This window comes from Oncorhynchus mykiss, chromosome 31, assembly GCF_013265735.2.
Source record: "Oncorhynchus mykiss isolate Arlee chromosome 31, USDA_OmykA_1.1, whole genome shotgun sequence".
Taxonomy (NCBI): domain Eukaryota; kingdom Metazoa; phylum Chordata; class Actinopteri; order Salmoniformes; family Salmonidae; genus Oncorhynchus; species Oncorhynchus mykiss.
The window spans coordinates 37,701,107-37,724,882 of record NC_050571.1 but is presented as its reverse complement, the minus strand read 5'-3'; the positions used below and the strand labels follow the sequence as shown (position 1 = coordinate 37,724,882).

Sequence of the window (23,776 nt, the reverse complement as noted above, 5' to 3'; positions counted from 1 at the left end):
AAAGTCAAACCTTCAAGCTAATCGATGCCTTACTTTCCTAAAACATTTTCTCCCCTAGTATATTAAAAGATTTGACCTGCCCAACAAACAAATGCCACAGTTTCTGTGTGACCTATTGCATGTATTTGTACATAAAATTGTATTGTATTCTTATTTTTAATAAAAACAGATCTTTCTGCATTTCATATTTCATATAAGCATTTGGGTATATATGGCAGTGTTGGTCAGTGTGATGCACTACTTACAGTGCTGTCATAGGCTCTCTGTACAACAACTCCACTATTGTCTATTAGGTGTGGTATTTCCCAATGTGATAATCTCTGGCCTACGTCCATGAAAATTGGGATTCTGTGCCCTTTCCTCACTTGAGCAACAGGTGCATATATTTCTCAATGTTACAACCCTTCCTCTGTCCTCTCTGTCGATCCCACAGTGAGCTCCACTTCCACTGTCTCACAGATGTTAGGTATTGAGAACGTCGATGTCTGTACATACACCAACCATGTGTGTGACTGTGTATATGAGCATGTAAATGTCAAAATATATCCACTGTCACCCATGTGTGTTCCTTTCCTATCCCACTGGCTGGCGAGCACAGTGAGAAAGCGGGACCGTAATCAATGGGTCACGGCCTTCTGGGTGCCTGAACAGGCATGGCCGTAAATCCCGATAACATGGGTGGAGCCGGAAAGACATTCCCATGGATAACCTGTCCTATGCCACCAGCTGCATGTGTCTGGGTTCTGCCCGTCATGCCAGCTGTTCTGTTAACATGACAATGGCCAAGGTGTTTGACAAACAGATGGGATGGTGTGGTGATGGGATTGGTTAGTGGGCCAGGAACCTGCTAGTCTGAGCACACCCCCTTGCCTCTTTGGTAACACTTTACTGTGTTCTTACTATTGTGTAGTTATTCTTCAGTATAACATACACTCATTATAGTGGCTAACACCGTAATAAAAACACTAGTTATTGTGTTACCATGTCCCTCAAAATACAACAAAATAATTAAGAGTGACACAGTATTCCAAGGTGCATTGCATGACATTTCCAAATACATCAGCGTGTTTAGATGACAATGAGAGTCCACTATGTGCAGAATTTGATCTAGAGTGACATTTCAAATGTTGTCAACAGAGGTGAAATCACAAGACAAAGGCCATTGTTTAGGCACGTTTCCAGCTCCACTATAGCTGTGGACACTGAGCCCTTTCCAGCCTCGTTAGCCCTCCTACAGCTACGTCAACGGCCACTTGTGACACTGCTGCTAACAATATGCTAGTCATCCTGGGCATGAATAGGGGTTTGGTTGGTGGAGTCTGACGATTGCACTCCTGAGTAAACAGAAAACAAGCAGGCCACTGACAAGTCTCCTCCACTCCTCCGAGATCTCCCGCTTACTCATCCAGCCTGATTCACTCAGGGAGACGGTCATACAGGAGAGACAGATACACACATATAAGGTACACGTTCTAATCCGAATACACACGATGTCTGTACAATCTGTACAACAGTGTACAATTGAGCACAGAGAGTCTTCCTGACATGACTGTCCCTGGTGAAGAAAATGGGGGAAAGAGGATAACAGTGGTGTGTGTGTGTGTGTGTGTGTGTGTGTGTGTGTGTGTGTGTGTGTGTGTGTGTGTGTGTGTGTGTGTGTGTGTGTGTGTGTGTGTGTGTGTGTGTGTGTGTGTGTGTGTGTGTGTGTGTGTGTGTGTGTGTGTGCGCGTGCGTGCGTGTGTGTGTGTGCGTTGGTGCATGTCAATAGGTGTATTTGACAGTGCATGTCTGTTTGTCTGTTACCATATGTGTGTGTACAGATGTGTGTGGAAGGTTAAGGGTGTCAGAGGTCACCTTAATTATCTTCTGAAAAGAATCCACAAAAGAGTCAGATATATATCTATGCTAATAGGTCCACACGCACGCACACACGCACACATACACACAAAGGGGTAGGGGGTGGGGTGAGGACTAGGAGCTGCTGTTGTTTTCTGGGACTTTGCTGCAGTCCTTGTCTCATTACTTGCATATTCTGCATTCTGTTTCAGACACCGACTCCTGTTCGAGGAAAATCCTTCTCCAGCCTGGCCCGGGATGTGTAAAATTTACCACGGGGGTGTCCGGAATTTCATACTTTGCTTCCAAAACAGCTAAGCAACCTGGGAGCCAGAGTGAGGAGCCCAAAAGATCCCACAGAGCCTAGTTTGGGAGAGAATCCACTGGCTAACTCATTGACCCTCCTTTTTGTGTCCACAGCCTCCATCTCATTTTCCACCTCTTTTGGGATGTGAAACTGGCTTCTCCTTTCTCTCATCCCGCCGGGGCCTTGGAGAAGGATGCCCAACGGCCGTCAGCGACCGTCGCAGAGTTTTGGTGGAATTCTCGCACGCACGGTCTGACCAAGATAAGGAATGCCTGGCTGGTGTGAGTAAAGTGCGGCTCCCCGGATTGAGACGGAGCGCAGGATTATGTTGGTTGTGACGGTCGCAGCAGTGCTGGTCTATTTCTCAGTGCAAAACGACGGAGCCTCAGCGGCCCCTGGGAAGGCATGTTGGCTCGGAAACCCATCAGGTGTGGGTAATGGGAGCTGTGTGGGTGAGTTGGGTTCACATCTGTACTTTAGCAAAGTGTGCACTGGTTGGTACAGTAACATCTGTGTTCACTCTAGAACAGAGTCAAACTGGTTGTATGGACTAAGGAGCATAGTGTTACATCTATTCACTTTTTCTTTTTAGATTTTGTGAAAACATCTACGTTTAACAAATTGGACCTTAATAAAATGTAACTTGATCCTAAAGCCTTCCACTTTGACACGTGTAAACGATAACCTGTACCAGTGCATAAATGATATTGAGCTCCATTATCAAGCATTGACTTGCTGTCTAATATTCACAAATGACCAGATACATTGTATTGGTAGTACTCTCCTTTAAATTAGCCTTACATTATTTTCAGTCAGTCGCCACACCACTATACATTACAGTACATGTAACCGAAGGCATCTGACACTATTTCGTTTTTGGCTGTCGCAAGTTGGTAAATAGTGACCCTTACACAAGGGTTACCTTTATCCCTGAGGGAAAACAGTGAGTGGGAGGGTAACAGACGGACTTCTCATGCGTCACAGCGAGCTGGCTGGGCAGAGTGTGCGATCTGGGTAGGGCCGGTCCTAGCTGGCCGTGGACAGTACTGGTCTCTGGTCAGTTGGACGAGTGCCTGCCTTTAGTGGTGTCAGTGGAGGCTTAAGTCAGGGTTATCCCCTCACACCCGGAGAGGTTATCCCCTATGACCGGGTCATGCCACTCCCATCGGCATCAAGTGTAGTGGACGCAGTGGACGCAGTGGAGACTTGTGGAATGCATTCTCCATGGTCAAGAGGTTACCCCTAGACTGGGTCTCTTCCATGTCAGGTGTACTAGATTATAGGGGGAAATTCCAATTTGATGTCAACATATGTCATTTGTTACACAAATATCTCCAATTTACATAAATGCATGATTTACACAAAATGACCACTATTGTTTAAGGGATTTTTTTTTTTAAATCTAAAATGAAGATGGCCCCCAAGAATGGCCCTGAATGGTCTCCATTTTGTATCCTAGCAAATGACCTGTTTTTAAAGTTCACCATTGGGCATCATTGACCTCATGAACCACCACACAGACAGATGATTCATTGTTTTTCTGCCCCTGGCCTATGGAGATTCATTGTTGTCTTCATTCCTCAACACCAGTGACTGGTGTCCATGGATGCACATGATAATGATGCTTCACCCATGTGTTGACATGGGCATCTTAGACTAGATTAGCATATTGTTTTGGGTCAAGGTCAAAGGAAGAGCAATCGAACACAACACATCTAGCATTCATGTTGTTAACCTTTTCAACCTGTCGCAAGACAATGGTTGTCTCAGATGTTCTGTTTCCACTTAACAATAAGATTTTGGATTCACTCAGTTAACAGCTTTCTCTTCCAAACAGCATGAAATAATTATATTTGAGTGAAATATAACATTTTTTGGTATGTTACGTGCTACTATGATTTTAAACTTCCAATGACTGGAATGTCCAAGACAGTCCTTTCTGACATATGAGGATGTTCACCATGTGAAAGGAGAGTCTGAAAGCACATGTTGCTAAGAGACGACTGTTTTATTGGAAAGCAGCCAGAGCTTCCTTGAACTCCGCCCCATTAAACACCATCAATAGGATTTTAGACAGCCACATTGATTCAACTCATTCAACAAAGGTATCGGCACAGAACAGCACACATTGAAAAGGGACTGGCAGTAAAGTTGCAAATTCTATAGCAATGGTGACTTGTGCAGCCCTGGACGTCTTTCAGTCAGGAAATTATGTGACAGTAAGGAGAAAATGGACAGCTATGGATTACAAACTGCCACACTATAGTACTGCACACTGTGCACTGTTTAGTCACCTTGAAATGTCCGAACTGCGTCTGCATGCCACTCATTTGATCTCAAGCGGTTTAATGGAATGTGCATTTCGATTTTCTTCAGTTACTGTACCAATGCATATATTCTGCCTAGTTATCCGGGCCATTGAGTTTTGGCTGCATGACACAAGAAATGTGACTATTCAACTTCAGCTCCTAAAGTCTCACTAGAAATGAGGTATTTGAGGTATAACAGTAACATTATAGGCTTCCTTTGTCGTGGTATTATATTATATCACATTGATTCAGCTTCAGAACATTTTCCCAGAAATAGTTTTAGTAGCCCTGTGCATTCTCACATTGAAAGCGCTCTGGCAGCACGGCAGAGTATAACTCAGTTGGTCCCATCTAGTACCTGATTTCAAATCTTAGGTTACTTCCGGTCCATGATGTGGGTCCAGTGTGTCTGAAATCCCTAACATCACAGTCCTCCAGATTTATACAGTATTTTGGTTGTCTGATGGGACGATGACTATGATCATACACTATCCACCATCTATGATTTAGAATCTGTGTTCCTTTTGGAAAGCTCCAGAGCCCTATCTGATCTTCGGCCATGGTAAGGCTATATACCGGATGGACCTTGATGGAGGGAATCAAAAAAGGGTTGTGACCGGTGTTGGAAACTCTATCCTACTGGACTTCCACTACACAGAGGGGAGAGTTTACTGGGCCGATAAAAAGACAGGGGTCATCTACAAAGCAGCGATGGATGGAACACAGAGACAGGTGCATCCACATACTACTAGTTCACCTTAAAAAAAATGTATCACCTTTTAAAAAGAAACAGAATGTAATATTACGGTGTCCATATAAGGACTGAGTCGGAGTCACAAGAGTCACAGTCACCTACCTCTTGAAAAGAGTATCTCAATTAAGGCCACAACACCCCGCCTCCCCATCTTTCCCCACCGCAAATAAACAACCTTTTTTTCTCTTGAACTAACGCTTGCACTTTTCTTATTCTCATTGCATTTGCTGATAGCTACTTATTGAGGAAGATTAATGTGCTTACTATGACGGTGATTTGCAGTTGTCTCTCTTAGCTACCTTAAGATGAATGCACTGTCAGTCGCTCTGGATAAGAGTGTCTGCTAAATTACTAAAATGTAAAAAGTCATGTAAAATTCTGTCCTAATATGGACACTGTGACTCTGAGGCTTTCCTAATATGGCCACCGTATCCCATGGACAAAGTATTACCTCCTATTTGTCACTGGTCAATATGCTAATATCTATTGTATCCAAGGTTGAGTCAACAACATGAATGGTTATAGATCCACAACTGTACTGCATCCTTTTCAGAAGCTGCACTCGTCTGAGAAAGGGATCTCAGGCCTTGCGGTCGACTGGGTTCACAATTTTGTCATTTGGACCAGTGGAGAAGTGGGAAGTATCAAAAGAGTGAATACAGATGGGAAAAATGAGAAGACTCTTCTAAGACATTTATCGCAGCCAATCTCCATAGCAGTTGCACCAAATGACAGGTAACGCAATACATTATCTCAACGTGTATCTCTGTATGTTTCCAAGTAACTATGAGTAAGATTAGAGCACTGGTGACAAACATCCCAATGCAGTTCCTTAGAGTTACCCACCATCTTGTTTGTGGGTTACTATAATGCTGGGCCTTTAAAGGGTCCTTGCCTCTGTTAACACGGCTGGCACATACCTGTAGGTGTAATCTGGCAGATTGCCTCTCACTTACCTCCACTCTCTGGTCAGAGAAAAAGGGAGCCATTTTGACCCTCAGAGGCGATTGCTTCATGCCAGGCAGGTATAAGTGAAGTACACCAAAACACAGATGCATATATTTTTTGATTATCTGTATTTTTCCTACGTGAAATTCTCCCCTGTTCACTAACGTGTTCTACACTGAGTGTACACAACGTTAGGAACACCAGCATATTGAGTTGCTCTCCCACTTTTGCCTTCAGAACAGCCTCAATTCGTTGGGGCATGGACTCTGCCATACCCCATTCAAAGGCACTTCAATCATTTGTCTTGCCCATTCACCGTCTGAATGGCACAAATACACAAACCATGTCTCAAATGTCTCAAAGCTTAGAAATCCTTATTTAACCTGTATCCTGCCCTTCATTTACTGTACACTGATTGAAATCGATTTAACAAGTGACATCAATAAGGGATCATAGCTTTCACCTGGATTGACCTGTTCAGTCTGTATCATGGAAAGCGCAGGTGTTCCTAATGTTTTGTGCACTCAGTGTTGTGTACATTCAATCTAACCTTGTGTTAATGTGGATGGATACATTTGGTGTAATCACCAATACCCAGAAATCGCATGTGTACTTGGTTAGGCATGTCTGGGCATGTCCTCTTACCTGATTTCACGTCTTCAATGTGGGCCACTTCCTCATCCCTAAAACCAATATACCTTTCCTCAGATTTATATTCTGGCTGTCTGACGGAATCACACCCAGTATTCAGAGGTCGGATGTAGCGGGAGAGATGATTACTACAGTGCTGAAGATTCAGGAGAGACTGGGAGGGCTGTCGATCGACCGGACGGACAAGAGACTGTTCTGGGTCCAGTTCAGTCTGGAGGGAGAAAGTGCCATTGGGTCGTGTGACTACAACGGGAATGTTGTCAATGTCATTGACCAGCCACTACTGTAAGCAGATGTCATTATAGCTATGTCACTCATTTTTCAGCACAGGTGACATATAACTCCAGTGGTTAAATATCACTGTTTTGACATATTCTAATGAGACCATGTTGCAAATGGGCAGCTACCTGTATTTAGCACTAGAGCAGTGTACTGTATAATTAGATATATCACTTGTAGATCGGTTTATATTATTGATAACTTCTGAGTATTCTTCCCTCCAGGTCTCAGTCTTTGGGGATGTCTGTGTTCCTGGAGCAAGTCTTCTACACTGATATGAGTTCACGGACGATACGGCAAGTCAATAAGTACGCAGGCGGTGAGGCAGAAAACATCAACCTAAAGCGAATGACACACCCCCCTACTGCTGTCAAGGTGGTACATCCCCTCAACCAGCCAATTGAAGACTCCATGCCTGTCTTTCCAGGTCAGAGTTCAGTGCATTTTAGCTGTTTCTTCAATAAGTTTGGTCCAACTCTGTTCCAAAACCTTGAACTCTGTTCTAAACTTATTCCATAACCTTTTTAATACAGTGTGTGATGGTCGTACAGGAGTGTGTGTGAATGTGTGCTCCAACCCAGCTGAGCAGGGGATCTGCCAGTGCACTAAAGGCTTTGCCCTTAGCAAACATGGGAACTACTGTGAAGGTATGGTATTCATTCATTTAGCACCAATGCTGAGTTCTTGTTATGCTTTGCTATGCTTTGATATACAATACTATGTGATGCTATGAAATTGCAATATTAGCAATTGGCAATTGTATTCATTGTTGAGTGTGGAATGGATTATTACCTACAAGGATTACTTGTAGACTAAACATACAAAAATGGAATCCTAGATGTCAATGAGTGTGGCCTGTGGGACCACGGCTGTTCCCTGGGCTGTGAGAACATTCCAGGCTCCTACTTCTGCACCTGCCCCAAGGGTTACGCTCTGCTTCCTGATAGGAAAACCTGCCACGGTAAGAAAGCACTTCTGCAAGAAAGCAATTCTCCATCAATGTCTTTGCTGGTCCTTGACCACAAGTGGTATTGTCCTGTTGATTTGGAAAGTATGGTTATTTACTTCTTGAATGTTTCTCTTGACAATAATACAATAAGAGAACAGGGCTTTGCTGTACATGTTGTGTGTTTAGGCTTTGAGATTGTGTGCAATGCCAGCTAATCTTGTGATCAGTATTGAACACTAGTTACAGCAAACATTTTTTTTTATTAACCGATGCCAATGGTGACAGGCAGTCTTACTGGGGTCCGACATATAACGAAAAATACATAACAGATGAAAGACTTACAAGCATTTAAAAACATTAACATATTGTGTGTGTGTGTGTGTGTGTGTGTGTGTGTGTGTGTGTGTGTGTGTGTGTGTGTGTATACAGTGGGGCAAAAAAAAATGAGAAGAAAAAAATTCCAGAAAATCACATTGTAGGATTTTTTATGAATTTATTTGCAAATTATGGTGGAAAATAAGTATTTGGTCAATAACAAAAGTTTATCTCAATACTTTGTTAAATATCCTTTGTTGGCAATGACAGAGGTCAAACATTTTCTGTAAGTCTTCACAAGGTTTTCACACACTATTGCTGGTATTTTGGCCCATTCCTCCATGCAGATCTCCTCTAGAGCAGTGATGTTTTGGGGATGTTGCTGGGCAACACAGACTTTCAACTCCCTCCAAAGATTTTCTATGGAGTTGAGATCTGGAGACTGGCTAGGCCACTTCAGGACCTTGAAATGCTTCTTACGAAGCCACTCCTTCGTTGCCCGGGCGGTGTGTTTGGGATCATTGTCATGCTGAAAGACCACGTTTCATCTTCAATGCCCTTGCTGATGGAAGGTTTTCACTCAAAATCTCACGATACATGGCCCCATTCATTCTTTCCTTTACACGGATCAGTCGTCCTGGTCCCTTTGCAAAGCATGTTTCCACCCCCATGCTTCACAGTAGGTATGGTGTTCTTTGGATGCAACTCAGCATTCTTTGTCCTCCAAACACGACGAGTTGAGTTTTTACCAAAAAGTTATATTTTGGTTTAATCTGACCATATGACATTCTCCCAATCTTTTTCTGGATCATCCAAATGCTCTCTAGCAAACTTCAGACGGGCCTGGACATGTACTGGCTTAATTAAGCAGGGGGACACGTCTGGCACTGCAGGATTTGAGTCCCTGGCAGCGTAGTGTGTTACTGATGGTAGGGTTTGTTACTTTGGTCCCAGCTCTCTGCAGGTCATTCACTAGGTCCCCCCGTGTGGTTCTGGGATTTTTGCTCTCCGATCATTTTTGACCCCACGGGGTGAGATCTTGCGTGGAGCCCCAGATCGAGGGAGATTATCAGTGGTCTTGTATGTCTTCCATTTCCTAATAATTGCTCCCACAGTTGATTTCTTCAAACCAAGCTGCTTACCTATTGCAGATTCAGTCTTCCCAGCCTGGTGTAGGTCTACAATTTTGTTTCTAGTGTCCTTTGACAGCTCTTTGGTTTTGGTCATAGTGGAGTTTGGAGTGTGACTGTTTGAGGTTTTGGACAGGTGTGTTTTATACTGATAACAAGTTCAAACAGGTGCCATTAATACAGGTAACGAGTGGAGGACAGAGGAGCCTCTGAAAGAAGAAGTTACAGGTCTGTGAGAGCCAGAAATCTTGCTTGTTTGTAGGTGACCAAATACTTATTTTCCACCATAATTTGCAAATAAATTCATTAAAAATCCTACAATGTGATTTTCTGGATTTTTTTCCTCATTTTGTCTATCATAGTTGAAGTGTACCTATGATGAAAATTACAGGCCTCTCTCATCTTTTTAATGGGAGAAGATCTCTTTATTGCGGACAGACCTCTCCCCATCTTTACAACCATTGAATCTATGTGTTTTGACCATGACAGATTACAATCTAAGGTAACACCAAGTAATTTAGTCTCCTTAACATGTTCAACAGCCACACCATTCATTACCAGAATCAGCTGAGGTCTAGAACTTAGGGAATGATTTGTACCAAATACAATGCTCTTAGTTTAAGAGATGTTCAGGACCAGTTAATTACTGGCCACCCATTTCAAAACAGACTGAAACTCTTTGTTAAGGGTTGATTTTATTAGCTGTGGTTGCTGATGCTTATATGGTTGAATCATCAGCATACATGGACACACATGCTTTGTTTAATGACAGTGGCAAGTCATTGGTAAAAATAGAAAAGAGTAGAGGGCCTAGAGACCTGCCCTGCAGTACACCACACAAGCTAGAAAAGCTTCCATTAAAGAAAAACGTCTGAGTAACATTAGATAGATTGCTCTGAATCCACGATATGGCAGAAGTTGAAAAGCTACAACAGATACGTTTTCTCAACAACAGGTTATGGAAACTAATATCAAAGGCTGCACTGAAATATAACAGTACAGCAAGCACAATCTTTTCAGTTTTCAGTTTCTTTCAACCAATCATCAGTCATTTATGTCAGTGCTGTACATGTTCAGTGCCCTTCTCTATTAGCACTGGTTTTCTTTTTGTAATCCATGATTGTCTGCAGACCCTATCACATACGTCTCGTTTTTGAGCCTCCACTTTGCGACTACACTTTGTCTCTATACTGACACTTTGCTTGTTTGATTGCCTTACACTGTTTGTATTCGGTTATATTTCAAGTCGCCTTGCCATGATTATTTACAGTGGTACTTGCTTTGCAGTGGTATGAGCAAATGCTGCCATAAATCCACGGTTTCTGGTTAGGGAAGCTTTTAATAGTCACAGTCGGTACAACATCTCCTATACACTTCCTTATGAACTCGCTCAACGAGTCAGAGTATACGTCAATGTTATTCTCTGAGTCTACCCGGAACATATCCCAGTCCATGTGACCATAGCAATCCTGAAGTGTGTAATCCGATTGGTCAGTCCAGCATTGGATACACCTAAGCATGGGTGCTTCCTGTTTACGTTTCTGTCCATAGAAGGGGAGCAACAAGATGGAGTCATGGTCAGATTTGCCAAAAGGAGGGTGGGGGAGTGCCTTGTATGCATCGCGGAAGTTAGAGTAGCAATGGTCGAGCGTGTTACTCAGTCGTGTACAGCAATTGATATTCTGATAGAATTTAGGTAGCCTTGTTCTCAAATTAGCTTCGTTAAAATCCCCAGCTACAATAAATGCAGACTCAGGATACATGGTTTCCATTTTGCATAAAGTCCAGTGAAGTTCCTTGATGTTTGTCTTGGTCTTGGTGTCCGGCTGTGATGATAACCGAGGAGAGTTCTCATGGGAGACGATACGGTCAGCATTTGGTTGTGGGGAATTCTTGGTTTGGTGAACAAAAGGACTTGAGTTCCTGTATGTAGTTACAATTACACCATGAGTCGTTAATCATGAAACATGCACCATCGCCGACAGCAACTCTTGCCCAGATTTCGTCAACTTTGTTAACTAGGGACTGGACATTAGCGAGTAATATACTCGGGAGAGGTGGGTGGTGTGTGCGCATCTGAAGCCTCAATCGAAGACCGCTCCGGCACTCTCTCCTCTGGCGGCATTGTTTTGGGTCGGCCTCTGGAATCAGTTCATATGCCCTGGGAGGTGCAGACAAAGGATCCGCTTTGGGAAAGTCGTATTCCTGGTCACCATTTCACAATGGTGAAATGTATAAGTAGACCGACATAAGTCCCTTACTTTGATTGTTTCTCATTGATGACTTCACCTGAACCAATGTAATCCAGATGGATTTGAACTTTTTTAAATCATAAGTTAATAAGTGATTCCAAGCAAAATAAAGTTATGTAAGCATATTTCAAGAGATTTCAAGGCAGAAAGCTGGGGCGGCAGGTGTTGGACAACTAACCCGAAAGGTTGCAAGATCGAATCCCCGAGCTGACAAGGTCAAAAAAATCTGTTGTTCTGCCCCTGAACAAGGCAGTTAACCCACTGTTCCTAGGCCGTCATTGAAAATAAGAATTTGTTCTTACCTAACTTGCCTAGTTAAATAGAGGTAAAATAAAAAATTAAAAGGGAGAAAGCTTCAATTTAGTCTCCACTTCAACATTACCAGGCAACTGTGGTACATCACACACATTCGTTGACTGTGGGCCTTGGACTTCGAAAGCACTCTCATTACACTTTCACCTTTTTGGATGGGATTAGTGCAGACATCTTAAAGGGATTTCATTAAGGTGCGTAGAGGTTAAGAGGCTTTTTTCCCACTAACCATCTGGCTTTGTCCAGTGAAAACTGTGTTGTTGCCAAAAATAGGCAAGAGAGTAAAGTTGTCATGCACGCTACTTATTTAGGCCCATAGTTACTTTGTGAGCGTTGGCCATTGACAAATCCACTCCACTGTTCTGGGCAGTCCTCTCCAACTCAATCCAATTCCGTTTTTTTCTGTGTCTGCTTCTGTAACGTGTGTGTCACGGCCGTCGTAAGAAGTGGACCAAAGCGCAGTGTGGTGAGCTTACATTACTTTATAATGGAATGACGCCAACAAAACAAGAAACAAAATAAACAACCGTGAAGCTTAAGAGGGCTATAGTGCCACTAAGTCAACTACCCACCACGAAAGGAGGGAAAAAGGGCTACCTAAGTATGGTTCCCAATCAGAGACAACGATAGAGAGTTGTCCCTGATTGAGAACCATACCCGGCCAAAAGATAGAAACACAAAATCATAGAAAACAAAACATAGAATGCCCACCCCAAGTCACACCCTGACCAAACCAAATAGACATAAAGAGGCTCTCTAAGGTCAGGGCGTGACAGTGTGTGCTGGGAGTCGGGAAGCATGTTCAGGGAGTGAATAATCAATAAACTAAACATAATACAACGCACAGACATGAAACCGAAACAATGACGCCTGGGGAAGGAACCAAAGGGAGTGACATATATAGGGCAGGTAATCAAGGAGGTGATGGAGTCCAGGTGAGTGGGGATGGTGACAGGTGTGTGCCATAACGAGCAGCCTGGTGACCTAGGGGACAAAGAGGGAGCACACGTGACAGCTTCAAGCTCCTGCCTCCATGCACATCAAATTATGGGCCTACATTTGAGATCTACCCTGGATTTAAATGTTGTTACTATTAGTGTTATATTAGGTGGTGTTAGGAGCATTACGGGATTTTTGGTTTTCATCACTGGTGTAAAGTATTTAAGTAAAAACACTTTAAAGTACTACTTAAGTAGTTGTTTTAAGTATCTGTACTTTACTTTACTATTTATATTTTTGACTACTTTTACTTCACTTAGGAAAATAATATACTTTTTACTACATACATTTTCCCTGACACCCAAAAGCACTCGTTACATTTTCAATGCTTAGCAGGACAGGAAAGTGGTCCAATTCACTCACTTATCAAGAGAACATCTCTGGTCATCTCTACTGCCTCTGACATGGAGGACTCAATAAACACACATGCTTTGCTTGTAAATGATGTCTGCGTGTTGTAGTGTGCTCCAGGCTATCTGTAAATAAAAAAAAACAAGAACATTGTGCCAATTTGAAATGATTTATACTTTTTCTTTTGATGCCTAAGTATATTTAAAACCAAATACTTTTAGACTTTTACTCAAGTAGTATTTTTCTGGGTGACATTCACTTTTAGTCTTTACTTTTACTCAAGTATGACAATTGGGTACTTTTTCCACCACTGGTTTTCATCGCTCGCAACCTTTCGTGCATGGCCCTTAATAATTTGTGATTGTTGGTTCTGTAGTGTGTTCACTGATGTTGTAGCATGAGAGGGAGGATATTAGTGCCTGAGCATTGGATGTGGCCCGAGGTTTAAGTTCAACGTACAATGCTTTGCAAGTGACACAATTGATAAGGTCAGCTTAGGCAAAGAAAATTGAAATCAGTCAAAGTAACAGGACATCTGATTTTGGAATAACGTGTTTGTTGGATTATTACCACTTAAACTGAGATAGAGCTGCTTTGCAACATTATATTATCATGAATTTCGAATAAAGTCATCTGTATGTCCGCCAAGCTGCAATACAGCACTGCGTTCTTTATATCTTTGCTAATTATCTGCCCTTGCATCAACAGAGACCTCACCATGTCTGGCCAATATGACCCAGTGCCATAATGGATGTCTTGCTACTGGTGAGGGGACCATCTGTGTGTGTCCAGAGGGGTCCCTACTACAGCCGGATGGACAGACCTGCAGAGGTACTATTACACTAAATCTTTTCCTAAAGCCACTGGAGATGTGTTACAGAGTGGAGTTTTTATCAGTGTTACAGAGTGGAGGTGTTATCAGTGTTACGGAGTGGAGGTTCGATCAGTGTTACAGAGTGGAGATTTTATCAGTGTTATGGAGTGGTGGTTCTATCAGTGTTTCGGACTGGTTTAATCAGTGATACGGAGTGGTTTCATCAGTGTAAGGGAGAGGAGGTTTCATCAGTGTTACAGAGTGGAGATTTTATCAGTGTTGCAGAGTGGAGGTTTTATCAGTGATACAGAGTGGCGGTTTTATCAGTGTTACAGAGTGGAGGTTTTATCAGTGATACGGAGTGGTTTTATCAGTGTTACGGAGTGGAGGTTTTATCAGTGTTACAGAGAGGAGGTTTTATCAATGTTACAGTGTGAAGGTTTTATCAGTGTTACAAGGGGGAGGTTTTATTGCTCAGTGTTACTGAGTGGAGGCTGTGTCACTGAATCTCTCCCTTTTGTGTGTGTGTGTGTGTGTGTGTGTGTGTGTGTGTGTGTGTGTGTGTGTGTGTGTGTGTGTGTGTGTGTGTGTGTGTGTGTGTGTGTGTGTGTGTGTGCGCACGCGTGTGTGGTTCACCCAGGCTGCACCTCTTCCGACCGAGGGGGCTGTAGTCAGCAATGTTCCCCCATCACTCCTGGTAGGTGGGAGTGTGACTGTCTGCCTGGGTACAAGCTCCACCAAGATGGTAAACGCTGCACAGCCACTGGTGAGTCCTCACTGATACACACTCACACACACCACATACGCTGCCACGCATACAAGTACATGTAAACACACGCAATAAATAAACACACAGGCACACACACATTCACATGCAAAAATAGGTTTGTTTGCCCTCTTGTTTTTTATTTGTCATCACTTCATTTCATTATATTCCAGGACCCCCACCTTATCTGCTGTTAGCCAACATAGTAAACATCAGACGTGTTAATCTGGATGGGACTGGTGACCAAAGCCTTGTGGAGGAGCCGAGCGGAACAGTAATAGCTCTGGACTATGATCCCGTACAAAACAAAGTAAGGAAGTGATCTACAGTGAGGTCAGTTTTACTACTTCAAAACTGCAGCGCAAAATCACTCGACTGTTCTGAATTTACTATGGAGCACTTTGGGTAAGCTGTATTCAGATCTGTTGCCACCTATTGGTCATTGCTGGTTACTGCATGACTCTCAATGATGAGTTAGTGAAACTGTTTGGTCCATGTCAGGCAATGATGCTTATGAGGCGTATTGATTAAAAATAATAAAAGGTGTGTGTTTTCCTAGGTGTACTTTGCCAGTACAGTACTGAAGCAGATTGAGCGTGCTGATTTGGACGGCGGGTCCAGGGAGGTTTTGCTCACTGAGGAGTTGGACTCACCAGAGGGCCTGGCTGTGGACTGGGTCAACCGCAAGCTCTACTGGACTGACCGAGGGTGGGTGGTGTACCCCAGGGTTCAAGACTGGGGCCAATGCTATTGTCAGAACCTAATTTAAATTTAGCACACACACAACTACATTGACATTGACATTCAGACTGGACGATTCGAAGTTCAAGCAATGAATTATATCATGCATGGTTTGTTTCTATTCTATTCATTCTCCTCAAATTATATCTACTCTTTTTTAATGTATATTTTAGCTTAGGCCTTGGACATTACTTTTGAATTCTGTGTTTCAGCCTCTCAACTATTGACCGCAGCACCTTGGATGGCTTCGACAGAGAGACCATTATTAGCAAAGGCATACAGAAACCAAGGGGAATTGCAGTTCATCCTTTAGCCAAGTACGGTATTTAAAAAAAAAAAAAATGTATCCGAATTTTTCTACACATTGTCTTCTGCCTTTTAATTGCAGATGGGTGAGTTATCATTTCTGTTCTGTTTCTTGAGGAAGTTGTTCTGGACCGATATGGGTACCAGGCCTGTGTTGGAGAGTGCGTCTTTGGAAGGAAGTGATCGTGTGGTCATCGCAAGCGCCGACTTGGTGTCTCCTAGTGGTCTGACCATTGACTTCACTGAAGACAGGCTGTACTGGTGTGACAGCAAGAGAGGCGTACTGGAGACGGCATCCCTGGATGGCTCCAACCGACAAGTCTTGACAGAGAACGAAGTAGGTGAGGCTTCTGTGGAACACACACACAGTCAAAAGGTTATAGCATATATTAACTAAATATGATACATGTTCTTTTTGTAATTCCATTATCTCTTCTGATTGGTCCAGGTCAACCTTTTGACCTGGCAGTGTTTGAGGACAGGTTGTGGATCACGGACAGGGAGCAGCAGCTGCTCCTGAGCATTGACAAATGGACGGGGATGGACCCAGAGCGTCTCCATGGCAACATGGTCCAACCAGCATCCATAGTTGTGGTTCACCCCCTCGCCAAGCCAGGTAGCAAGAAGAGTGAGAGAGACTCCATAATATTATTGTTAAAAACCTGTTTGCTTTATTGCAGTCTTTTACCAAATGTGTTTAATTGTCATCCTCAGGAGCAAATGTTTGTCTCTATCGAAATGGGGGCTGTGCTCAGGTGTGCGAGAGCAGGCTAGGATTCGCCCACTGCTCCTGTCACTCACACATTGCCCAATCAGCTGATGGCAAAGGCTGCTTGCCATCCTACAGATCAACAGGTGATATGAACCCCAGTTGACACCTTTCATAAAGATTCAGGTCGAGTTTGATTTAAAAAGATACCACTTTGGTTTGCTCATCATTTTTCCTACAGATTCTGGAGATGGTGAGTCTGCAGACCCGATCTCTCTGAAAAACAAAACTTTGAACGATGAGAGCATGCCTCTCCCTGTGCCTGGTCTCTCTACTGACGGGGAGGAGGCAGAGGACAACATGGACGAAGGGAGTGAGCCCACACTCTTCATTGAGAAGATGGTGTCAGGTAAAAGCCACACTGCTATAACAACAATACTGTAGATTTCATAGTAGCACAAAATGGCTGCCACCCTGATTTTGTCTACATACGCAGTTTATATAGGGAAATTGGTCTTTTGAAACATTTTCGGCAACATCCTTGCCCTTCCAGACCAGGATGACTGTTTCTCTCTCCGCTGTGATGTGAATGCACAATGTCTACTGGATGGAGGCAACCCCACCTGCCACTGCCTGGAAGGTTTCACTGGGGATGGAGAGCTGTGTGTGGGTGAGTGCGTGTGTGCATGTGTACCTTTTGATTTCCAATTCAATTCCTGTTTAGGAGAATTGGGCGGCAGGTAGCCTTTAAGAGCATTCAGCAAGTAACCGAAAGGTCGTTAGTTTAAATCCCCGAGCTGACGAGGTGAAAAATCTGTTGATGTGCCCTTGAGCAAGGCACTTAACCCTAATTACTCCTGTAAGTTGCTCTGGATATGAGGATCTGCTAAAGGGACTTAAATGTCATTCCTGAACTCAGAAAGGGAATTAGGTGTGTTTCATGATGTGTAATGTTGTGTTTCTAGACCTTGATGAGTGCATGTTGGGGATGGCCCTGTGTAGTATCCAGAGCTCAGTGTGTGTCAACACTGCTGGTGGATATTACTGCCAGTGTCGCCCTGGCTTCAGTGGAGAGGAGCACCACTGTACCGGTGAACACTCACTCATGAACTTTGATGATTAAAAAATACATTTTCTTCATTTCTTTTTCATATAATTCACATTTTCACAATCGTTCTCATGTTTATTTTCCCCCCCATTTAGATGTTGACGAGTGTAAAATGGGAACACACAAATGTGATGAGCAAGCGGAATGCATCAATACTATAGGGAAGTACCGCTGCAAGTGTCAAGCTGGCTACAGTGGTAATGGACACACATGCCAAGGTGCAGTTCTACACACAGTATCATAACAAACATTACTATTGCAACAATCTCTATAAAGACAATTATGCTCAACTTCTCCTTAATTTTTTTACGAGACCCCTTTGTTTCACCTACTTTTTTCTTTGTGTCTCCTCCCTCTCTTTCTCTCTCTCTTTCTCTCTCTCTCTTTCTCTCTCGCTCTCTCTCTCTCTCTCTTTCTCTCTCTCTCTCTTTCTCTCTCTCTCTCTCTCTCTCTTTCTCTCTCTCTTTCTCTCTTTCTCTCTCTCTTTCTCTCTTTCTCTCTCTCTCCCTCTCCCTCTCTCTCTCTTTCCACCCTCCTCCCCTCTGCATGTTTGCAGAGTTGTCAACTACGTCCTCGTGGGTGACCACCAGTAGGCCTATGGACGTCACCAGCCAATGGCTGAACACTAACACAGTGGAGAGCTGCCCCTCATCTCATGACACTTACTGTCTCTACGAGGGAGTCTGCTTTTACTTCCCAGAGATGGAGTCCTATGCCTGCAAGCAAGTACCCCTATTTCCCTCCTTGTACATTGGTCAACACCGTTATTTGCTGACTTGTCGTTATTTGCGGACTTATTTTGACTTATTTGCTGACTTATTACTCTTATCCAATCCTTTCAGATACAGTGGCTGGGAGTTCAGGGTTAATGTTTTTTTTAATAGGGATTTTCACTCTAGTAAGTCAGTCTTGATAACGGCAGTAGGTGGCACTGTTGTTTCATATATACAGCTTTTCTTTACCTTTGGTAACAAAGTGAGATAAAGGATTGCATCAGCAGTGGGATAAAGGCTATAGAACAAACAGTAAGATGTAGGATTCTAAAGTTTGCCTCTGCATCGGTCTGCAAAATATACAGAAATGTTCTCAATAAGCATTCGGTCGACTTTTCTCATAAATCAGCCAACACCACTTTTGAGTTTGTTGTTTTTTCCGAATTTGTGTTGTGTCATACTGTATGTGTGTGTTATATTAACAGTGAGTATTGTGTGTGGTGTTCCCAGCTGTATCTCGGGCTACATGGGAGAGCGCTGTCAGTTCAGTGATCTGGAGTGGTGGGAGCTGCAGCAGGCCGAACAAGAGAAGAGAAGGAACGTGGCCATCGCCCTGGGCATGGTGGTCCTCATCACCCTGCTCTCCATTGCTGCCTGCGTCACCTACTGCTACGGGTGAGAGAGAGAATTGGGGAGGTGGGGGGACTGGGATTGTTGGTTGGGTGGGTCTTATACCACAGTAACCCTCAGTGTAATAAATAATGTACTTAACCTGTAACAGGCTGCTGTAGTCCTTACCACGTTTGGTCAAAAACAGATGTAGTGTTACAGCCTGTACTTATATATTAAGTTCAAGATAATTATATAAGCTATTCCCTTTTGGAACCATAGAATAAAGTGTATTAAATACCCCAGACACAAATAGGCTTTGTTAAATTTTTCTCAAAATGAATGGTCCAAATTGTTATCAGACTGGGGCCATTTGCTGTGTGTTCACTGTGTATGTGATGTTGGTGTGTGTGTCCATGTAAACGTGATGCGTAAAATTGTATACTAGGCAGAGGCATCGGGAGCATAGGCCCAACAGATTAAAGACGTGGGCCCTCCGTGGGGCTAACACCATGACAAGTATGCAATCCCCTTTGCAGAAACATAAAGAGGTGTCTATCAAACGCAGAGTGGCGTGGTCCGTGTAATATAGGTGACGGCACAACAGCAGGGGAGAAAATACAAAGTGAGCTAATCACATAGAACAAATTAATGGCGGCGTGCGGACCCGCATTTTGCTGAGGTGCCATGAGCATATAAACTCTATATTCCCGTCCTTTTGATTCCACACGCACACACACCCTCCCTTAACTGAGTTAAGTGGCTGATTCTCTTGACGGATGTTTTGGTGGCTTAGAGAGAAACACGACGGTGTCTCTGCGGCTCTTTTGACTCACAAAGCAGGGCCTTTTACTCTTCCAGGGTCTCTTCCTTTGGCTTCCTGTTGAAAGAGGCATGCTTTCAATTACATGCTTGGTTTAGCTTGTTCTACAGCAATTGCACATCAAAATAGGTCATTTCTCTGCCCCAAGATGGACCCACTGAGCTATATCCCGGTTCAAACGCTACACTGGTGACAATAGGCAATAGCTCTTTCCCAAAATTGTCTTTCGCACTTGGCTGCAGGTGCAGATGTACCTTTGTGCAGTTTAGTTTTTGTAGCTGATGCACCCAACACTCTTGAGCGTGCGGGGACACATGATGCACACTCACACTCTCTCGCCCTCTCTTGCTCGCTCTCTCTCTCTCTTTCTGCTGAAAACATAGTTACACACACACACACACACACACACACACACACACACACACACACACACACACACACACACACACACACACACACACACACACACACACACACACACTTCTCCAGGTGAAAAGACAGGACACAGAGATCAAACATACACCACTGTAATAAAGTAACAGAGCCACTTACTCTATACGACTACAGTGGACTGTAAAATTGATGTTTCGCCATCCTTTCCTTCATGACTCATGGCTCTTTGCATGTGATATTATCTAGAGGCATGCTGTAGGCCGTGGGGACATGCTTTACTGTGGAACTGATACGGCCTGTCAAAATGATTACCACAAGTCAGGACTCCCAGGTCACCATTTACATAAATATGAGCATCCATATTTACTTGTCGGTATTGACACAGCTTACTCTCTATCAGTGTATTCTATATCCGGGGGTGACACTGGCATTGGAGTTGTCATGTGTAATGCACTGAAGACAACATAACCCCTATTCCCTCTAGATCTGTGAATGAGATACCCTATGGTTCCCATTATATTATATGAAGGGATGTGTCTTTTGTCGTGCAATGCTTGCTAACAACGGCTCACGGTTGCTAACGACAGCCTGTATAAATACATGTACACTTTAATAATGCATTATGGACAGATGCTTTGCATGTTACTGTGTTGTCCACCGGAATGATTTGACACATATAAGTGACATTTTTACAGGTTAGCAGACACTCTTATCCAGAGCGACTTAAGTAGTGAGGGCATCCATTTTCATACTCGTCCCCAGTGGGAATCAAACCCACAGCTCTGGCATTGCAAGTGCCATGCTCTACGAAGTGAGCCACACAAGACTATATGTTGACATATGACACAATGATACGCCATGTGATTGCAGGTCCAGGAGATTCGTTCGGAAACACCCCTCGGTGGATGACATGAGCGACACAAGCACCAGTGATGACACCATGTCAGAGACCACCGTCCCCAAGACGCCACGGGTAAGTCTGAACCAGGTTAATGGTGACTTCCGTACAGAAAAACAATGACCACTCACAAAAGGCCTTGTGGGTCACATGCAGAGAATATTGTTTGAGCGGTGTCCCAAAACTACTAGTAGGCTACTGTATGTTACCTTACTGTGTTCCCCAACTGTTATCCCTTCTGTTTAAGTTCTATGTTGTTTTGGAACACGGTGGCGATGGAAAGGTCATTCACGTCATGGGCTGTCCAAGAAGAGCTGTTTGTCCCTCTTGCTCCTCCGAAACAGGTGCCATCACACATGCTTGTTTTAATGAATCCCATTCAAATAAAACATGTAATTTATAGGTTATTAGTATGTAGTTATGGCTTTACTATGTCATTCCATTGTAAGTACCTTCCAATATCTGTATGGTATGGTGAAATAAAGCACAACCACATTGTATTATTGGACCCTGGATTGAGGCGAGCTTTGCTTTGATTGGGACAGGTGAAAGCTTTGTGTCAGAGGAGGCAGTGGCTATTCCCAAACTCAACAAAGGGTATGAGTGCTCTTTTGGATTGGCTACCATGGAGACCAACAAGACGGGCGCCAACCACCTAAAGTCCATCGACAACCTCATCTTCCTGGATGACCCTCAGCCTGCCTCTGCCGTCCCTCAGCTCACCTGAGGTCATGCCCACTCACATACCCTTATGAAATGAACCTACCCCCAAATGAGAAACCAAAAACACACACTGGGACCTGGAGATTGCTAGCCTGGAATCCACACTGAATATCGTCCTAGTAGACGGTCCAACTGCCCATCTATTGGAGCTTCTCCAGACTGAGTTCAGGAAACAATAGTGAAACAAAGTGATATTCAGTGTCGATTCCAGGCTAGGAGAACCCATAGGTTGCTTAAGACGCTGTCTTTCCTTGATGTTTATAGCCCTGTTTTCTCTAGGGAGTGGGTGTATTGCCGGCTTCTCTGGATGCCTCTTCCCGATAGCTAAACAACAGCACCTTCTGTGCATGTGAGACACTCGCAGAACACCTACACGCGCAGAAAGTTTGGCTGCCCAGTGGTGGAAGGCTATTTCATTGATGCGCTGTCTATCTTATTTATGGTTAAAATGCCGTTGCTTTGCCCCAATGCACTGTGAAGACAGGTCTAAGCTACATGGTACATGTTATGTTGTCATGCAGGCTAAATGCGTTTGGTTTCACCCCACATTTAGGATAAGAATATTGTCTGTGTCCTCCTTATGTTTATGGAACTGCAAAATGCTTAGTTAGAACAGACAGAGAATTTTGTAGGCACACATGGATCACGTCAACACATTTGTGTGTGTGTGTGTGGAGAGTGGGGGGGGGGGGTGTTCAAATCACCACAGGGTTTTTATTTCAGCTGTTCAGAACTAAAGTCAAGTAACACATGCACAAAAGGTAATACGGTTGTTTAGCTCTGGGGAAGAGGCGTCCCGGGGGAGCGAGACTGGGGCTGAACAGGCGGTCCAGTCTGGTCACACAGCCTCTGCCTAGTCTATATTTAGGTAGACCTATGTGGGGGGGGGGATTAATCTCTATCCGCAACATTTGCATATCCTTCATTTTTCTGGTGTTCCAACTAGGATATTTGTTTATAGTCACCTTTCCCTGCTAGCTGCTGTATAAGAGATGTGTTAATGTTTTATCAGACAAAACGTGCCATGCTATTTCAAATGCACGTATTGAATCAAGGCTTGCTTTATTAAAAAAAAAAAGAAGAAAAAGATCATTGATTAAAAAGTTGCTTCTCTGAGTGTAAGGTTGCTCAGTGTAGATTTGTGCCTTCCGAAGATTGCGTTGCCATAATACATGTTCAAAAGTTTTCGAGAGGTGTTTCTTTCTATCAGCTTCAGTGTGATGATGTCAACGTGACCTAATTCAAAGATTGCTTGCTTTGGTAACGATCAATGATCAACAACCGATTTGATTTGGACAGCAACCTGCGATGCACAGTGAATCATTGTATTGCGATCACACCTCTCAGAGGTTTAGGCATACTCATTAATGGCAGCATAGTGAAATAGAGGGAAATGGAACAGAGTGAAGAAAGAACGTACCAAAAATGGAGAGTTCAGGCAGAGCACCTGTGTATAAGCTTGGAGGAGGAGAGTGGAGGATAGTATCAACGTCAATGAACAAATGTATAGCTCTGTCAATTTTATGAATAATAAATATTTTACTTGTATTTTAGTACATTGTTTAGCCATCCTGTCATCTGCCAGCATATATTTTGTGTGACTTTGATGGTGTATTTATTTTTATACAGGCAAATATCATTTTCATTCCTAGTCCTCCAATTTTTTGATATACACTACTGGTCAACATTTTTAGAATACCTACTCATTCAAGGGTTTTTCTAGATTTTCTACATAGTAGAATAACAGTGAAGACATCAACACTATGGAATAACACATATGG

The 23,776-nt window shown here is 43.4% G+C and overlaps 1 protein-coding gene across 1 annotated transcript; it reads left to right on the top strand.

Annotated features, from left to right (window-relative positions):
* Positions 1-2,028: 2,028 nt before the first annotated feature.
* Positions 2,029-23,776, top strand: egf (epidermal growth factor). Its single transcript, XM_021584105.2, has 24 exons — positions 2,029-2,595; positions 4,985-5,184; positions 5,760-5,941; positions 6,863-7,090; positions 7,309-7,511; positions 7,618-7,731; positions 7,923-8,045; positions 14,101-14,223; positions 14,847-14,972; positions 15,146-15,282; positions 15,532-15,680; positions 15,926-16,030; positions 16,137-16,360; positions 16,468-16,635; positions 16,734-16,874; positions 16,970-17,137; positions 17,282-17,398; positions 17,694-17,819; positions 17,932-18,054; positions 18,393-18,558; positions 19,060-19,224; positions 21,245-21,347; positions 21,520-21,616; positions 21,818-23,776. The coding sequence occupies exons 1-24, from the start codon at positions 2,469-2,471 to the stop codon at positions 21,997-21,999; spliced, it is 3,597 nt and encodes a 1,198-aa protein (XP_021439780.2). The 5' UTR covers positions 2,029-2,468; the 3' UTR covers positions 22,000-23,776.

Bases quoted from the DNA above. Each gene is read 5' to 3' on its own strand.
- egf (XM_021584105.2), top strand. From the start codon at position 2,469: ATGTTGGTTGTGACGGTCGCAGCAGTGCTGGTCTATTTCTCAGTGCAA. The intron at 16,031-16,136 runs GTACGGTATTTA...CTGTTTCTTGAG, and splicing joins GCAGTTCATCCTTTAGCCAA to GAAGTTGTTCTGGACCGATA. The intron at 17,399-17,693 runs GTGAGTGCGTGT...TTGTGTTTCTAG, and splicing joins GGATGGAGAGCTGTGTGTGG to ACCTTGATGAGTGCATGTTG.